At 39.0% G+C, this 19,698-nt stretch overlaps 2 protein-coding genes across 10 annotated transcripts in view; one reads left to right on the top strand and one right to left on the bottom strand.

Moving 5' to 3' along the window:
* SHC3 (SHC adaptor protein 3) overlaps nucleotides 1–7,692 on the bottom strand; it is an 88,255-nt gene extending 80,563 nt beyond the window's left edge. Inside the window, exons 1-5 of one of the 9 annotated variants that reach the window (XM_072415028.1) lie at nucleotides 7,558–7,692; nucleotides 5,824–7,221; nucleotides 4,018–4,099; nucleotides 2,605–2,712; nucleotides 1,771–2,006 (exon numbers count right to left, since the gene is read on the bottom strand). The gene's annotated coding sequence lies outside the window, so the exon portion shown is untranslated. Of the gene's footprint in view, nucleotides 1–1,770; nucleotides 2,007–2,604; nucleotides 4,200–5,823 lie in introns of those variants that run through there. The other 8 variants (XM_072415030.1, XM_072415033.1, XM_072415032.1 and 5 more) reach the window with 8 other exon arrangements.
* A 66-nt stretch (nucleotides 7,693–7,758) lies between these two features.
* CKS2 (CDC28 protein kinase regulatory subunit 2) lies at nucleotides 7,759–13,968 on the top strand. The gene is made up of 3 exons (XM_072415038.1): nucleotides 7,759–8,084; nucleotides 12,701–12,828; nucleotides 13,320–13,968. The coding sequence occupies exons 1-3, from the start codon at nucleotides 8,026–8,028 to the stop codon at nucleotides 13,370–13,372; spliced, it is 240 nt and encodes a 79-aa protein (XP_072271139.1). The 5' UTR covers nucleotides 7,759–8,025; the 3' UTR covers nucleotides 13,373–13,968.
* The last annotated feature ends 5,730 nt before the right edge of the window (nucleotides 13,969–19,698 follow it).

The raw sequence follows: 19,698 nt of genomic DNA on the forward strand, positions 1-19,698 counted from the left end.
TCAATTGAAACCACCACTACATATCTCCCATCCTATTGTGTGTGAAATTCCCCCACCTACTAGATTGTAAGCTCTTCGGGGAAGGGTCCTCTCCTCCTGTATCACTGTCTGTAATAGTCTGTCATTTGCAATCCCTATTTAATGTACAGCGCTGCGTTATAATTTTGTGCGCGCTATATAAATCCTGTTTATTAATAATAATAATAAACCCAGTGGCCACCACTTCTTATCAGTTCTTATTGTAACAATCACTGCTACTGAGCTTAGGGTAATTGTAACTGAGATTGCAGGCAGCAATTATAAAACCTTACTCAGAAGACACTGAAATGTTCTCACCTGCCTGATGTAACAAGATAAGCAAATATGCTTTCTTTAAATATGTTTTTGCCACAAATTTACCTTCACTAAAAAGAATTTGGATAATTTCTTCCTTTTCATTTTGAAAAGTATGGCCGTGTCCTCCTCAAAGATTGGGCACAGTGAACAGCAATAAAAAAAATCTTGTGTCAGTTTTTCTTTATCGCTATTATCGTGTTAATCTTTGATATAATTTGTAACAAAATGTTCAAAAAATTTAGAGGCTGAAAAGCTAGAGTAATGCAAAAACAGAATGGCTGTTATTTTAGCTTTATTCTGTAATCCACTAAAACTAATAGCACCCCACCAAGGAGCTTTTGGTAAAAGCATACAAAAGGAATTAAACCTGTGGCAGTAGTACTCGCCCTACATAATCCTCTTCTGGAAACCTCGCTAAAAATCAGGAATTTCCCTTTTTTTTTTTTTTTTTCCAGAGAACCTCCTAAGCCCAAAATGTCTTACCAGCCGTCAGAATGATGTCATGGCCAAGATTTTAAGGGTCTCAATAGAAGAATTACATTTAAAAACATTTCTAAATAAACAACTGGAAACATTTATGCCAACCGCTACTCTATTAGCTACTCTATTTACTAACTTTTAATCATGCTCAAAGATCTGGCCAAACAGGGTGCTTCTACATTAGGTTGAAAGGACAGAAACACAAAGGCCCTCTTCATGCAGCACTCAGCTAAACTTATAGGTTCTCTAAAACAAGAGTCATCTTTTAATGGAACTGTTGTAGATTTACTTAGTGGCAGACAGAAGCATCGTTTTTCAAGCACTTTGTTCCAAGATTTATTATCTTTATCATCAAAGGAATACAGATTGTTAACCTTTCTAGACACATACCACTTCCCTCTTTTTTTCACTGAATTGAGTTGTGAATCAACTCTGATATTGCTTAAGAAAGAGGACAAACTTTAGCCTTTTTTGTACACTTTTTGCATTTTGACCCAACCAATAATTTTTTCATGGCTGATCTGCCTTAAATACAGGGTCAATGAAAATGAAACAGAAAGTCTTCCTCCCTAATCTCTTTATTTTGTCAGAAGACTGACACTACATATAAAGCCTTGGGCTCCACCGATTCCTGAAGGAACAACCTAAGGGGGAGGGGAAAATGAACTCTAAAATGCTGCAGCCAGGGAAGGCACAAGAAAGCTGGCCTTCAAAAGAGGATAAAACCTTCAACAGCGTCTTTAAATAACGAACGTTTAATAATGTACAATGTAATGCAGAATGTCTTTTCTTTCTGATTACATGGTATTCCTGATATAACTAGGGAACTATTTATTAATATAATCCTTTGACAATACAAATAGAGCAAAGGGGATTATTTTCCTGTTTACACTCCACCCTCATTCCCAGCCAATCAAAAAGAAAAACTGTGTCCTTCTTTCTCCTACCAGCTACCAGATTTGCACAATACTGAGGAGTCTTGGAGTCGAACTTCCATGTATGTGGCCAATATTACTTCCTGACAGTCAATGGCATATTCTGGTCGCCGCTGGTGCATGTCCCAGAAGGGCTGAAGGGCCATTCTACTTCCATCGAAAAAAGATAACATTGATCCGCTCTTTGGTTCGTCACCAAACGTACCACGACATTGCTTACCATAGGTTGGCGAAGATATACCTCAAGATGTGCTGCTTTAAGAGTGTAAAACAAGAAAACATTTATAATGGTGATGTGAACAGTTACAATTAAAAGAGGTTCTAATCCTTCCCCATTCTTGACAATGTAAATAGTCATTTGGAATCGAAATGTGTACTTTATAGACAGTATAAATATAGACCATTATGAGCTGCAATATTCATATAAAATAACTTTAAAAAAAAATAACAGCCTGACTTTTTATTTTAATAAACCTAAATTCTCAATAGCTAAAATTTACTGAGGAAAGATTATTCTTCTGGCTTTCATTAAAGAATTTAGTGTAAGTGAATTGAGGAAAGAGATCAGATACTAATTTTACAATTATGCATGAAGCCTGTAACAGTGAACATAATTATCACAGAACAAACACACCCCCGGGGCTCTTTAAAGAAACAAAAATGAGTGTACCGCCCAAAACCTCTGGGGAGGTAATTATCCACTGCTAGATAATCACTGGAATTACCTGATTTTCAGATGTTATTGGTGGAAAGAAAAAGAAAAAGAAAAAAAGATGCTCTGCCATTTTTTACTTTTTTTTAACTAGCAGAATTACTACTTTATTTTATTAATGTAAGAGTAATACTTGAATACTTGTAGTATTTCACATTTCAAGGTACTAATTAAAACTACATCTGAGCCATCTTGCTGGATTTCAGTTGCCACCAAATCTGTCCTAGGCATTACGTGTCTTCAATATTTCTGCCAATGATATCAACCACAGTAGAAAAATTTAATCGAAGAAGCAATGATATGATAAAAAAAACACTAGTTAAAATTTAATCTACTTTCTTCTTCCAAATTTATACAACTAGGCTTGGCAACCGCATTTATTGTGAGAAAAGAAACCAAAATCTTTTGTGTTCTGTTATTAATTTCACTGTACCAAAACCCACCTTGCTAACCTAGAACTTCGGAACAGGACTGAAATACTTACTACCCTGTGTAAACTTTGGAGGTGGGATGAAAAAAAGCAAAATAAAATAATTCTAAAAAGCAACAAAGACGTCTATCGCCCACAGCATTAAATCCTACAACATGGGGATATTATGATGCAGGCAAAATTCCCTAACTGCATCATAAATTTTTTTCTAAATTAATAAAGACCCTACCGACTAGCTATCATTTCTGGGAAATATATGTTCTCCTTTTTGACAAAGAATGAAGTTGTAGCCTAGGGCCTCATCATACTTACATTCCTTATAGTCCTAACACTAATCCCCCATTATGTAAACATTTGTTAGCACACTGCCACATACTGTGCTTGAATTCTCTGAAAACAACTCCTTAACGTCGGCTTTGAAAATCACGTCCCAAAATATCATTCTCTAAAACCTTATATTGTTGTTTGGGCAACATTGTGCACAGGTTATGGAAAGTAAACCTTTCATGAGAGAAATGAGTGCTGTCATTGCTGATCTCCTAAAAATACTAGTTGCTTGGTTAATTATGCTACACCAGTGGCTTGTGTTGTTCCTGAAACACTCACCTGGAACAGGTATACAGATCAGGAACTGTATAAACATACTTGTTTAGAGACAGTGATTTAAAGAATTGAAGCATGAGCGTTTGAATGACAACCAGGAACTTGCATTTGTAGAATGAAAAGTCAGGGTTCACAGCCTTGTGTTTCTATTTGAAAAGGCTACATTTAAAAGTTTTTTTTTTTAAATCTACGTCATAATACCCTTATGACAGATTTTTGCAATTCCCTCCTAATGCAGAATGGTATACATTTTACAAACTAACCTATTGGCAAATTTCAATCCTGTATAGCCAGTCTTGTGGTTTATGAACTTCAGCCAGAATAAACAGCCAGGATGATCAAATAGTTTAGTCTTGCCTAATGTCTGAGGATTTTCTCTGGAAATTATCTTCTGTGATAATCTTCATCAACAGATGAATAAATGAGCGCTGTACACACAGTTCCATTAGAGTGCACAGTGGTCATTCCCAATCAGTTTTTCATAAAGGGACCACTATATATGTGCACATTATGGCACTTACCTGCCAGAAGGAATCCCACCAGCGCTGCAATGTCTGCTTTCCCCCTCTGTTGCTTCCATTTCAGCTGACAGAAAGTGGAGAACTGAAAAATAAAGCTGCATAGCTGAACCAATAAACAAGTAACGTAGATCGCTGCGCACTGTACATGGTACCATAATGCAACAATGGTAATGATAATGCGTGTGTTTAATTTTATGGCGTTTATCCCTATTCATGATGCCTTTGTCATACATTAAAATTTAATTCCCACTGAATAAAGCAATCTAGCAGAAAAGAACTTGCTGTGTTTATGAAAGTACAGCACAATGTGATGCATGGCAAAACCAACAATTTACACAAGTTAACCTTGATTCATCCAAAGCAACTTCAAAATACTGCATTTCAGATCTGTAAAAAAATGCAAGTCAGTAACATAGCATAGGTTTCCAATGCAAGAGGGAGAGATGAAACTCCCTAAATACTACTTCTCTCCAGTAACCACCAAACTTGCACAAGAGTGCACACAAGCCTGCCCCAGTCATCAAACTGACATCTATTGTGACTACCTAACAGAATAAGAAAATTAACCAGGATTTCATTCCTTGACAAAGATTTTGTGTACCTAGGACACAACCAGGCTCAAGCACAGGCTAAGATAATGTTTCACACCGTGTAAGTGGCAGTAAGGGACCCTGGGACGCTCTTCTCTCTGATAGAGGCACAAGATGCTAGTAAAAGCAGACAGCAAACTAATACATTAAACTAACACGCACACACTGTCATATGAAGGGTCCTGGCCTGTGCAAGGAGAGGAAACCTATATGCAGACCAAAAGTATAGAAGCTCACTTGTACATTACTATCAGCCCATAGAGGAGGAATATGGCTGTACTGGAAAGGACTGCCTCCTGAGTCAACCATGCTTCCAAAGGTAAAATTCATGCTAAAGATAGCTACAAAGGACAGAGTCAATGCTTGCAGAACTTGTTATGTTTCTGTCCCTGTAAAGCATATCTGCACGGACGGCTAGCCCAGCAGGCAAATTTTGATAAAAGAAACCCAGAAAAAGGGTAGACATAAGAAGGTGCAAAGTAAACCACTATACAAAGGCCCCAGACCCTTCTTAGCCAGCAGGAGCTCCAAGGGATCTAATGTTTGCCATTGACCCAGAACAAAAATACTTCCAGGGGTGCCCAGCAAAGACAAAATGCACGATTGTTGTAAATTATTCTTCAATTATTATGGAAAAGTCTGAACTAACTTGAAGGATTGTCCAGAACTAAAAAGGTCTGGTATACATCTGCCAGCAGCAGCTTGACAGAGTAGTCACTAGCTAAAAAACAGGAGCATGGCTGAAGTGAGAAGGATTATATACTCTTAGGCTGACCTACAGTCATTTGCATCAGTGTCACCTCCTCCTTTAGGTGGTTGTATATAACCCTTTATTAAGATGCTATTTTTTTCTCTGCTTTCCTCTTTCTGAAAATTAGTAGTTCAAGTTATTGACCTGCAATAAGCCATAGTGAAGTGAAAAGATCTTATCTGCATGCATGTTCTGGATAAGTAACAAAGTATTTGGTATCATGCGTCAAGGTATCACTGAGTATCAAACAGGCAGCATTCTCAAAATAAAAGGTGAGCAATGTCAGACTTGCTTCTTTTGCATGTGTTTATAAATTAAATTTATTATTACTGTTAATATTATTAACATGTATTTTTAAAGGATCAACATATTACAGAGCGCTGTACATTAAATAAGGTTTGCAAATGACAGAAAGATACAAACAATGACATTGGAGTAGGAGAGGCCCTGCCCAAAGGAACTTACCATTTATTAACATTCTAGTGCATATCGGATGGTCTCTATCCGCTGTAAATCCACAAAATTATTACACGGTATTCAACCAGGTACAAAAGTTTTTCTTTTTCTGGGTACAAAGTTTAATTACCTGTCCATATGTTGATTTTCCACTTACTTAGACAGGGTGACAATGATGTTTGTTCTTTATATAAATGACTGCCAAATTATCACCCTGTGAACAAGGTGATCAAGAAATTAAATCTAAACTTCAGGTAACACCTTTTACCATTTTATGGACTTGCATGGTTGGGAGCTTTCTTCTGTCAGAGATGGATCTGTGATTTTAGCTTAGCACCAATATTGGTCCGATATCAGCTTTAACAATTCTGTTCTAAAGGGCCTTGGTCTCTTATTGACATTATTACCCATTAGCACCTCCTACTCTCTGGGACCTTGAAAATCTCTGGGACCTTGAAAATCTCTTGAGTCTCAAAGGCTTCATTTTTAAACGGTTACAAAAACTGGTCTTATAACTATGCTCAAGTTTGCTTTTCTAAGCACCAACATTTCTCATAGGAAGCATGTAAGCTTGTGCCCTCTGTTTTACGTTGGTCCTCTGTCCTCTTGTCTCCCTGCTGAGCCCTGCAGTTGAAACAGGAGGTCAAAGCCAGCATGCAGGAGACACAGGTATCTGACACTCCCAAAATTAATGACTGTTCAAGAGTTTTTCTGAAGCCTGCTGGATATAAACATTTAGAAAACTGACAGGGTCTAATTGAGTTGTGTGTGTGTTTCTGATCCACAAAAAGAAAAAAAAAATTACAAGTACATAAAGCAGAACCCATTTGTTCATCCTGTTGCGCTTTGTATAAAACAATGGTGCATTTAAATTTTCTCTTTTCTGATTAACCACCTAAATCTAGTTCTGAGAGAAAATAAATTGCAGTCCAATGTGCAAGCACATTTAGCCATGTCACAGGTAAACAGTCTACTCTTTTCACTTGCAAGATGATGTCCCATCGGAAATAAGACATACTTATCTATCTGTTCACAATTTTCTTTTCATAGTACAGTGCCGGGATATGAAAGGTATCCCAGCATCCCCCTGGTTGCTGGGACTGAATGAACCCCATGGGGCATGCTTAGGCATCACACCATCTGGCCTGGTCTATCATGATAGCCAAAGTTCCAAAAACCCAGAAAAGGAATGGAAGACGATAGTGGCTCCTGTGACAGACTAAGGCTAACCCTGATGGGGAACCTGCAGTGTACTGCTCCTTCTGCACATGCTTTTCTTATAAAGTAAAACAGAAAGTTCTCGATCTCATTCATGCGCAGCGAGATCAGGCGATGACGGAAGATAGGCCATGAAATCCAGGACAGTGTGGGACCGAATCAAAGACGGCTGAGGAGGGATTGAGAGCTCTGCGGAAATAAAAGATAAGTCATTTTTTAATGGGTTTTGCTTTAAAGATTTCTTTGGAGACTACAAACAGGTGTTTCACCCATTTTAAAGGGAATATCCAGAACAAATTTAAAATTGACTCTCCTGTTGTCATCTGCTATTGTTTAGTGAAGCGTTTGCAGCACACTGCCAGAGACACAATCCAACTATACTGCAGCACCTTCCCAGATAAACCTTTCCCCGCCTTTTCTGCTACCTCAGCAGCTGCTCGCTGTATTCCCGCTTTTTCATAACCCCCGAACTCCTGATTCTCGCACATTCCAATGTACGTTACAGCTAGCGGAAGAGCTACATACTGGCACGCAAAGGAACATTACAGAATGTTATCAGCCTTCTAACCACCGCACCATCCCATCCAGTAAGCGGCGCACACACAGCATTACAAGGCGTGCTTTTCTCCCGAACACATCTAACACACTAACTTCCTACAGAACAAACGCCACAGAACAAAATAGTCTCCAGTGACGTCACCCAGAAACTTCCTCAGTAACTCCTCCTTACGTTTAGCCTATGGTTATGCTCGTCTTCGGGGAAGGCTTAGCAACAGAGTTGTGATTGGTCAGCTGCTAGTTCTCTGGCCGAGGATGAGTCATTAGGCTACTCCTGGTTGGACAAGAAAGAACATACTTTCGACCAATTAGAAGTGCGTGTAGCACAATTCAAATCGCGGACTTTCAGCAGCGGTTGCGCAAATATTTGAGAGGTCGCCATTCCGCGTTGCTTGGGACGAGGTGGTGCTCGGCTCCGCTGTCTCTGCTGTGACAATGTCCTTCAAGAACATTTATTACTCTGACAAATACTCAGATGAGAAGTACGAGTACAGGTAAGGAAGGTTATGGCGGGCTCTTCATTCCCTCGTTATCTCTCCTCATGCCATATAACAGACGCGGGTGGAGTAGACGTGTCCCTGAACCATTCCAGTCCAAATTGTGGAACGTAATAAATGAAGCTCGGAATAACAATATTGGAGCTGACTTGTATATTGACTTAGGTCCGAGTTTCAGGGCTGTCATTTTATTGTGTGAAGTGTCACAGCACTGACAAGCATGTTGCCAGTGAAGTCACCCCCGTAACGGGTCATTGATTTATATCATAGTATCCTATATTCCCTCCCTCAATGATTTCCTATGGAATTCAAATTGTTCCTTATTCCCATAAAGTGTTGGTTTGAAACCACAATTTTTACATATCAGTGCTGATATATATATTTTGTAGTGGTCTGTGGCCCTGTCATTTCCTCACTTCTCAAAAAATTCATAATATTGATCTGTGGGATTTAAAATTATGAATTTAGTGTTCTTTGAGGTAGAAAAGTTTGGGGATAGCTGGTATAGAGAAACTTTCTGACTTGTGATGACAACCCCTCTCCATGGATACTGTGTGGGACATGAGAGTTGTCATCCTTCAGCAGGAATCACTGGGAGGGACTAATGTAGTCACCACATTGTAGACTGCTAAACTGCAGTGTATATGTATGTATATATGTGTGTGTGTGTGTGTGTGTGTGTGTATGTATGTGTATATGTATATATATATATATATAGTTTTTATATACAGATGTCCTCTCACTGTGTCAATCACGTGATGGTCTAATAAGAAAGCCTGGCTGTGGTGGGTAGCCTTGGGGGGGGCCAGTTGAACTCTCCTTTTTTTATTCTTCTCACCCATCTGTCAATTATTGACGTGGCCAGAATGAGATGGAAACAGCCTCCTGCTGGACTGAAGGTCTGGAAAAAGTGAGAAAAGTTGGGGATACTGATCCGTCTCCAGTTATTTTATTTGAATACAGGCACCAGTGTCACTTGTTCTTTGCTTGGTGTAAGGATTGGTCACGTGTTGCCTGTATGTTGCCACAATTCATTGTTTCCAAATTATAGTTATTGTTGCCCATTTACTCTCAAAGTGTGGTCAAACATGGCAACTTTATATTGTATTATGATCTCCAGTTACCTTTATGTCTCTGCTTTGTAAGTGTTCCCAAGTATGTTAATATTTTTCCTTGTCATCAGAGGCAAGGCTTCCCCATTGGGGACCTTTTCTGAATGCTGAGAAGCATGGACATAGTTTTGAGTTTATAAACATCATACTTGATCCATAATGGTACACAATAACATGGCATTTGGCATTTTCACAGCGACAAGACTAACCATATGCCTCAGAGGATGTTTTCGATTTATTGGCCAAAAAAGGCCCCACTACCCAGTTTTTCCAGCATAGGAGTTATTGGTATATCGGTAGTGAGGGCTAGTCCTACATTGTTTGTGATGTTGATGAAAGTGGTGGCAAAATCCTCTTTGTGATTGGTTATCCAACTGATAGTGGCAATATATTCCCTATCTGCTGTTGGGTTGGTGGGCAGTTTTATGTTCTTGGATTTGAGACTTCAGTCGTCATCCTTATGCAGGGTTTGAAAATCACATCATGTCTTTTAACCAAAGTTCTACTTGATTAGACTAGGAAGCTTCACTTAATCCCATGAATTGCTTCCATCCTCCAGGGTTCCCTTATACTATAGCTCAGAAGTTTATTTTGCACAACTAAAACCATTTGCTTCTAAAGCAGATGAAGAGTATTATATTCTGCCAGGACAAACCTTATTTGTATGGTTCCCCCATAGTTTTACTAAAGCCCCTGTGATAACATTTATTTACTCAAAGTTTCTAAAATACAATGTTTGTATTTCCTTGGCAGGTGGAGCAGCTTTGAAAGTTTGTTTGGCTTTAGCAGTAGACCTGGAGGTGGTGCTGGGCCTGGGGTATTGGGTTTCTGAAGTGAGGGTTTGCTAAAGTTTTTCAGATAGATGCTGCATCTGGAGCTCAACTTGCTGAAGTCACTCCAGAGCTGAAATAAAATTGGGAAACTGCCAACCCTAATGGGTCTCTAGAAATGGTTTTAAAGGCATAGTAAATGTTTCCAAAGACATTTACAGCTCCCTATTCTAATTTGGAATGTTCCTAATTTAGACACATGAGCCTATTTACAACTGTTATTGTGTTCCCAAACCACAAGTATGATTACCATTGGAAATTGTAAAGCTGTGCAGAATTTGGCATGCAGACACTAATGCATAGTTGGACCCTGATAGTAATTTTACACCTTCTGTCCAGACCACTTGTCCCTGGGCACCATGAAACAATCCAGGAGTTAAAAAAGTTCTAACTTCAGCTTGGAATAGAATGAGGAAGAAGTAAAGTAGGACTATGAACTCCCACTGCATAGTTATGTGCTGAGGCGTGTAATTTTAAGCTCATGAGCACCTGGTTTTCTTTCAGCCCTTCTGGAAACATCTGTTCAGCCAGCCGGTAAGACCCACCTAATGGAGCTACCTGTGATGGTTCTTTTGGATCAGAGTTGGCACTCTTCTGTAGGCTGTGCCTGCCTGCACTACAGTATGATAAAGTTGTATGGGGAGTGGTTATCATTGTCACTCCTAATTTACCAGCCTGTAGCTATCAATCAGCCACTGGCTGCACCCAGTCCATCCACAGCGCTGCCTCTATTGCTGAACCCTCCTACTGTGAGCTGCTGTGCCTGAGAGAGGAAACATGCCAGACACACATACAGGATTTGGTCTGGGAGAGGCAAAGGAAGTTTTTTTCTTTTCAGGCTTGCTTAGTTTCTTGCATAGTAACTGGCATTTGTGCTTGTTTGAACTGTTATAAAGAAGCTTTTAGTTGCACTTAAATTTGTCAGTTTTTTCTGTTCCTGATATAGCTTTAAAAATGTAAGTATTTATGGGCTAGAAGAACCAAAATAAAACTAAATGTTAGCAAGTTTTCTTTTGTCTCTGTTCAATAAATTTCCAATACTTCCTGTTATGGCAAGTGAGTAGAATATTCCAAACAAAATCCAGCTTGAGCCTCACACCCCTTGGCTGTTTTATGGGGGAGAAAAATGTGTTGGTTAGAGTAGGATTTAGTTGATGCTCTCTACAAGCTTAAATGCAAAAGGAAACCTGTAAAAGTTTCTAGTGTATTGGTCCTATACACATCCCATGTGTTTAGCATTGGTAATCCACCATAGGTCATGCATGTCAGCATTCCTTCTTCCTAATATTTTGTATTGTCATGGGTTGGAAGACTGAATCTCAGCATACTTGGGGACACTCATTCTAAAGCTGCGTACACTTCCAATAATTATGGCTGGAGAAGAACGACCAATCGGCCGGAAATCTTTCACAAAAAAAGGTGACCAACGAGCGAAGATTATCGTTAGAAATGAATCTGATTGGCCAACTATCGTGTACAGTCGTTCAGTGATCGTGCATGTCTTTGCAATACACTTTCTCCTTTACATTTCACTCCCTGCATTGTTCAAAGGATCGTATCTAGCGTGTGTACACTATTGGTGGATTATATTTGAACGATCGTATCGTTACAGCATGTACAGAATTGTGCACAATACGATCGTTCAAATATAATCGTGCATAATCTTTGATCGGTCGTAATTGTTCGTTTTCTAATGATAATTATTGGAAGCGTGTATGTACCTGAACACTTAGAATTGTCTTTCAGTGGCTGCAGCTCTGGAAAAAAGTTGTAGGCCAGTGAAAGGTGTTATTGAGATGTATTTTATGCACTTTTGCACTTTTGTGTATTTTATCACTGTTGGCTTGACAGAGTGGCTCTATTACAAGAGGTGGCAATGTTGACCTATGTCTCAAAAGTGGTTTTGCCAAGCTTCAAATTGTATGCAAATAGTTACATTTTCTATAAAATGTTACTGCCCTTAGCTAAAGCAAAACTCAAAGGCTACGTACACACGATTATTTTGAACGATCGTAAAGTCCACCATTCTGTACATGCTGAAACAATTCAATCGTACAATATCTACGAACGATCGTGTCGTTATCTCTATGTGCAGGATCGGTGCTATACGATCGTTCGTATATATCGTGCAGGATCGTTCGTCGTTCGTTTTCCAACGATAATAATTGGAAGTGTGTACGTAGCTTTACTTAGGACCACCTAGTTTTCAGCTTTGTAAACAAAACACTCTAACCTCAAGGACATATTTGAAGAGATGCCTCATCTAAAGTTTTTGCAGTTGAACAAAACATTGCTCAAGTACATGTGTTTAGTGTAAACAATTGCATTGGCTTTTGTTTGTTTTTTGAAGAGGTTTTACTACTATTTGGGACTGTTGGAACAAACTCTTCTTGTCAGTCCCCCTTCTTCTCTGGTAAAACAGACTAGCGAAAAACTGTACATGTATGCATTTTTACTTTTGTCTGTGTTGATGGGTCAAAATTTTCTTTTCCTTCTGTCCAAACATTTTTGCACAGCCCCCTATAGCAGTAAAAGTTGTAATCTCTCCCCCCTATCTAAAACCATTTGGATGTAAACTTTATCTTGGAGCACATGGTAAAGGTTACATTCTCTTCAAACAAATGCATATTGAAACTGTATCAATTGTATTTTTATTTTATTTTTTTACTAGGCATGTTATGCTTCCAAAAGAATTGGCAAAACAGGTACCAAAGACACATCTGATGTCTGAAGAAGAGTGGAGGAGACTTGGCGTTCAACAAAGCCTTGGATGGGTTCATTACATGATTCATGAACCAGGTAGGGTTAAGTGATGGTTGTGAAAATAATTTGTCCTAAGTCAAAAATGGTGGTTGTAATTCATGTCTACTAAGGCTTTTTTTTCCAGTTTGCAATGCTTTCTGCTGCAGCAAGCATTGCAAGTTTGATTGCTTATTTATACAGATATTCATTTAGTCCTTTGGGATGATTTCCCAAGTTTCTTGAAACACTCATTTGGAATAAAGTTGTGCAAAAAAAGGTTTCATTTGCACATTACTGAAGTGAACAAATCTTTAAAGCAGGCAACTTATTTGAGTTGTTTTTTGTATAGTGAATATTTTGTCATTTGCATGTCTAGAAGGTTTACATATGTTTAGCTCCCAAGTTAGGTATGTGTTAGGGTGGTGGCTGATTCAAACATTACCTCTCCAGTAAGTCACATTATGAAAGCTCATGGAAGAAAGTCTGTTTTTTTTTTTTTTCATTAGAATAAGCTTTTAATGCTAATAAACTTTTTCTTTTCTTTACAGAACCACACATACTGCTATTTAGAAGGCCTCTTCCAAAAGACCAACAGAAGTAAATAGCTCTTGCATCTTTTGGGACAATCTGTATATATTGTAGTATTCAGTGAATACAAAGACTATGACCTTCACAACCACAGCTGTGCACAAGCTGTATTAACAGCACTGGAGCTCTGGGAGTGTTTCTACATTGAGCTGCTATTGTGTTCTATTCTGTGTCTCCCTTCTGCGGTCACCTTTTTTTTTTTTTGTTTATATTTTTTTTTCTTCCCCCCTTGACCACTGGTTAATAAAGTTTACGTGTTTCATCTTATGTATGGTTTTACTATAGCGTATGGCAAAAGTGAATTGAAGGTTTGTTAAATTTCTAGCTCCCCGTTTTTATAAGTGGAATTTGATGTTTCAATTTGGATCGCATAGAGCAGTGTTTATTCAAAAAAAAAACTTTTTTCTTTTTACAATGGATTTCTTTTTTTGTTTTTTGCTCTATGCAAGTCAAGTGTGATGCAAAATAAGCACATGTCAAATGCAAGCTGTTGTACATAAATGTCTCACTCTGACAATAACACAAAGATTAGTGCTTGATCATCTGTTCCTGTGAAACTATGAACAAGTGCATTGTTACTTTAATAAAACAAACTTGCATCCCGGTAAACTAGTTTTTATTTGTGATTTTCCTAGACTGTGCCAACTTTCACACCTGCTGTGTAAGTGATGAATGATAGGGGGAACTTTAGGGAAATGAAGTTAAAAAAAAAAAAAGTTTAGACTTTTGGAAGTTTACTGCTTGTAGCCTTATCTGGGATATGGGTTATGGTTAAAAAGAGTGCCACAATTGGCTAGGTTCCAGAAATGGCATTAGAAGCTTTAACAATGTTTGTGAAGATTTAATCTTTTGATATGACCTATTTTACAATAAATTTAATTTGCTCTAGTTCCTACATGACTTTGTACAATGTGCTGCCTGATCCATAAATTTCAAAAAAGTGATTTTATTACAACTAAAGGAGCAGGCATGCAACCAGTCAGACACTCAATTATGGCAGAATAAACAAGAACTGCTTTCTTGTTATGAAAGACCTCTACTGTTAGGTGCCATGATTTTTCTGCAGCATACCCTAAGGCTAGTTAGTTGGAAACATGCCCAAAGGAAATCCAAAACCAATACGTTTTTAAAGGCTTTGGGGAGGCATCCCCGGCTTTTTTCTTCTGTGGCTTGGCTGCAGCCACAGGCTATTGCTAAAGGGTATAGAGCCTTAACAAGCCCTAAGAAACTGTGTGACAAGGGTTGCATGCTACACCCTTCTGGCAGACCCCCTATAAATTGTTTGCTCAATAGAAGTCGTTTAGGATGGTGAGTGAAAAGTGTGGAGACGTGGTGGAACAGGGCAGAAAGATGAATGTCCGGTCTGCTGAAGAAGAGGGAGGATGGGAACAACATAGATGTCAGCCTGTGTCCAAGGTGAAGGGCTAGCAGTGGGCCTTCTCATGTTTGGGCCAGAGTAGATGTTAGAGGCTGTAAAAGAGTTCCACTTTAAAAGAAAAAAATAGAATCTGGCAGAGCAATATTACAGAAAGGGATAGATGTCACTTCTGTAATAAGAGTTGTTACCTGTTGAATGCTAACCTGCTCATGCACAGCTCGGAATTAGTTGCCAGGATACATGGCAATCCTGGTTTCCCCTACACTTGCAGGGACTGAATGAACTCCCATGTGCCTGAATGGGATTACTTCATCTTAGCCCAACCAATCAAGATGACTGAAGACTGCATCTAGGAAGTGAACAATGAAGATTGTGGCACCCTGCGACAGAATGGTTATTTGTAAGTATAGGAAAGTTTAGTTACACTTTTAAAACTAAATTGTTTTATGTCCTAAAGATATGTTGCTTTCTCATTTTCTATTGGTTCCCATAAATACCCTATACAATTTCTGTAAGAACCACATATTCCTAATGCCTGTAGCTAGAATTCTTGTGCTTTAGATATCTGACTACAAGTCTTTTGTACACATATACGAAACCTTACATTGCAACCGTTCTGCTGTCCCCTAGTGTTCAGACTGAGCAAAATACAAAACGCACTAAAGATTTAGGGCAATAAAGTATGTGTGTATGTATGTGTGTGTGTGTGTATATATATATATATATATATATATATATATATATATATATATATATTTATTTTTGTTGTCCAACAGTCTTTTTCTCACAGATATTTAATTAGCCTTTCCTTTCACTCTTACCTTGACAGTCTTACCTGGATATCCTTTAGGACAGATCTTCATAAGAGACCTAAGGAGACTTGGTATTCTCTACAGGTACCAAATACCCCAGCTCACATTTCCTTTCTAAGGGGGCTAAATGCCTACAGGGGTTTTTCAGGTTGTCCTCAGCTCCTAGAGTCGACTCCATTATCTGAGCCTGTTTTAGTACAGTTGAATAAGGACGGTATCTAACGACATAGGCCATAAAGCTAGATTCCCTGCATTCTAATTTTACCACAGTTTTGGAGGCTATGGATATTTTGCTTCCCAAATGAACTCCCTAAGCATAGGTCACATTTATCTGGCTGCTGCTCTTCTTTGCAAATTATGGCTAGCTGGTCAACATCTGACCACTGCTGTGGGACAGCATATGGCACAATGTGTAGCTGGAATTGCCTAATTCTTTAGAGTACCTGGTCCTAGACCCAGCTCAGGCCAGGCAAACAGGAGAAAATTTGAATTATCTGACCATAAACTCCAGCTCTCAAATCCAGGAGGACTTTCTTCTTTTGAGAGTCTAATATCTGATGTGAGCAACCCGTTTGTCAGACACCAAAGACCAAGTTAATCTTTCTGGCATCAAAAACATAATTCCAAATTACAACATTTACTAACCACTACCATTTTCTGGCCCTGATCTTTGGTATTTCGTCTGCACTGCAGGTGTTCACAGAGTTTGGCCTTATTGTGCTCTTCTGCCATCCCCATTGTGGGACACTGAACCTGTAAATTTGACAGTCCAGATGTTAAGGTAGTTTGATTGGATCCTGATTCTTCAGAAATTAGTGCTGGAACAGACTGGGGTCCTTGGGCCTGATGACAGACAGCCTTTTACCATTGGAGCCTCTTGCTGCAAGGCCATCTGTTAGACAAAGCCGGGAGGATAGGAAACAGGGAAGTTATGCTTCTCTAGGTACGAGTCGAGGCCAGCTTTTTGTCTTCGGCACTATCAAGGTTCAGTCAGGTTGCTGTAATTTATCTGCTTGTTCGTTATGGTTTGTACAAAAAGTTCCCCATGTTTTCCCGTTTGTTCCATCATGGCTGCATGGGATCCCTATCTGTTTTATTTGTGTGTTTGCAATGTTGGAAACCATAGGAGACATTTCTCTCTCTGTGTTCACTGACAGTGTTGTAGGTAGTTTATCACCTACATAGGAGGCGTATGTCTGTACCACCAGTGTTGTGTGGTGAGAGAACTTTTCTGATCACAGGTCCCAAAATTCAGGAGGACATCTGTACCTTAATATATGACAGATGTAAGGTCTCCTATACAGCTTTGTGAAGTAAAGGCAAACCTCCTTGTCTTGGAGAAGCTGCCATATGGGCCAGTGGTAAGGCTGTGTTAACTGTGGACACTAGTGTTTATCAATGATGTGACAGGACAGAAGCAGTCGAATGAATTCCGAGGTGTTCAGAGACATACTGTCTGCTCAAATCCAGTTAAATGCAGCCACATTGATTGGGAGGCGTTTCATAATACAGATGGACAATGACCCAAAAGATACAGTCAAAGAAAAGCTGGAGTTTATTAAAGCAAAGAAGTGGAATATTCTTGAATGACCAAGTCAGTCACCTGATCTTAACCCAGTTGAGAATGCATTTCACTTGTTGAAGACTAAACTTCGGACAAAAAGGCCCACAAACAGCAACTGAAAGTCGCTGCAGTAAAGGCCTAGCAGAGCATTAAAAAGGAGGAAACCCATCATATGGTGATGTCAATGTGTTCAAGACTATAGGCTGTCTTGCCAGCAAAGGGTTTTCAACCAAGTATTAGAAATGAACATTTTATCTTCAGCTTTTAAATTTGTTTTATGCTAATCTTTTTGTTCAACCCACTGAATTAAAGCTGAAAGTCTGCAGTTCAACTGCATCCGAGTTGTTTCATTTAAAATTAATTGTGGTAATGTACAGAACCAAAATTGGAAAAAAGTTGTCTCTGTCCAAATATTTATGGACCTAACTGTATATATATTGTTGTGTATACATACTGTGGAACTAAAAATGGAACAAAATGAAGAACAACAACAATAAGATGGTACTTGACTGATGTTAGAGTGATAAAGCATGCTTATGAATGGTAATAGAAGTCGAATATTAAGAAAGGGAAAAGATATGGGTGATTATAGCTCGGAAACCCAATATTAGGTCAGAGGTTATAGCATGAAACTTAAATGTCATAGACTAAAAAGTATGACATAGTGTCAGGGCAAAGGTAAGTAAACAATGTGTCAAGTAGTATGAAGGAAAGGTTTGTAACTAACCATGTTGTTCAAGCCAGCTGCTCTAGTTGTTTGTAAATTTACAAACCATTTGCATTCAATCTGGAGCAGTTTATTGTCCAGATTCCCTCCTCCTGGGTTATTAGAGACATGTTCAACACCTGAGAAGGAAATCATTGAAGAATCAAAATTATGTAGAGTGCCAACCTGATAACTTATTGGTGTGATGATTCTTCCTGATGTTATAGAACGAACATGTTCAAAGATTCTCTTTTTAAATGCCCTTTTGGTCTTTCCCACATAATACGAGCCACATTTGCAGGATATCAAATAGTTGACTCCTTGTGTTGTACACCTGATGTAGTGGTTGGGGCCGTGTTCTGAGCCATTGGGAAGTATAGTGCACAAGGCTTCCTGGATCCAACTACATTGGGCACAATGGCCACATTTAAAAGTGCCCTTTATGCTCGTCGATGGTGGGGTAGAGTTGAAGTGACTGCGCACCAACTGGTCCTTGAGAGAGGGTGCCTTTCTAAAGACAAAAAGGGGTTTATTGCCTATGAATTTAGGGAGTGAGGGGTCATCACTGAAAATGTGCCAATGCTTTTGGCAAATTCTGCGAAGCTGATTGTGTTCAGAGTTGAGATTAGTGATGATTCTGCTTTGTGCTGCGTCTTCCTTGATATCTGGATTGGTCTTGAAGAGTAGTTGTTCTCTAGTTTGTGTTGCCACTTGCTTTTTTTATTTTTATTTTTTGAATCTCCCCTTTTAAGGAGTCTGTATTGAAGTGCCTTTTCTTTCTTTCAGATAATCAAGATGTGTAGAGCAGTTTCTTTTTCATCTTAAATATTGACTGTACAGTGTGCTTTTAATGAAGGAGTTGGGATGTGAGTTGGGATGGATGCAGAATGGTGTTTCCAGCAGTGTCTTTTCTAAACATCGTCGTCGTAATGCGGTTGTCGTTCTTCAGAATATATAGGTTCAGGAAAGGTATTACGAGTTAAATCAAGATTCACCCATAAAAGAATGGCAGTGAGCAGTTCAGTACCACCAGCTGGCAAGGTGCTAGATGCCAGGAGCTGTTCTTGTCCCCAATCTGAGCATAGCCTTAATAAATACATAACTGCAATTTTTCACTTTTTATATCACCCAGGAGTAAAGCTTTAACTCCTCAGTATCCAGTCTTAAAGTATGCACAACAACACCTTATTTATCAGACTCCAGGGTATGAGCATTCACTCCTCAGTGACCACTCCACAAAACATGTTTATTACTTTCTGAGGGAAAAATATCCAAATCATACAATAATTTCTGAATGGCCAGTCCCTTTGGTGAACAGTTTCCTGCTAAGTGATCATCCTTCAAAGTTTGTCCAACTTCCAGAACAATCCCTAACCCCAATGACCAATAGTGTTCCTCCTTCCAGTGAAAATATTAGAGCCCCAGGAGCAGGATAAAGGCAAGCAAAGGGCCACAGTTTGGGGGCCATTTGTCCACAATGTAGGAAGTAAAGCTCCCCCAATAGGACATAGCACAACAACAAAAAAAAACTTACAGGAGATCTAATCTCTAACTAAAAAACTGGCTTTTTTTTATTTTAAAACCGCACTTATTTTATATTTTCAGCAGCTGTACAAGTGTCCCACAGAAAAATGTTTAAATGAAAACTAAATGTATGTTAGGAACCCAAACATCATCTCTATTACCTCACTCTGTGGGGCCTTTATCACTAGAGCACGAACCATCTTCTGCTCCCCCCGCCCCTAGATTCGTATAATGGAGACAGATAGCCGCGGCCATTTTTCTGTAGCCTCACAGTAACAATGTACACCTCGGTCTACACAAAAATGTGTCCTGTCACGGAGACAATAGGGAAGTATTCCTCTTCCTTGTTTACTAT

Source organism: Pyxicephalus adspersus, chromosome 6 (assembly GCF_032062135.1).
Source record: "Pyxicephalus adspersus chromosome 6, UCB_Pads_2.0, whole genome shotgun sequence".
In the NCBI taxonomy this organism is placed as follows: Eukaryota; Metazoa; Chordata; class Amphibia; order Anura; family Pyxicephalidae; genus Pyxicephalus; species Pyxicephalus adspersus.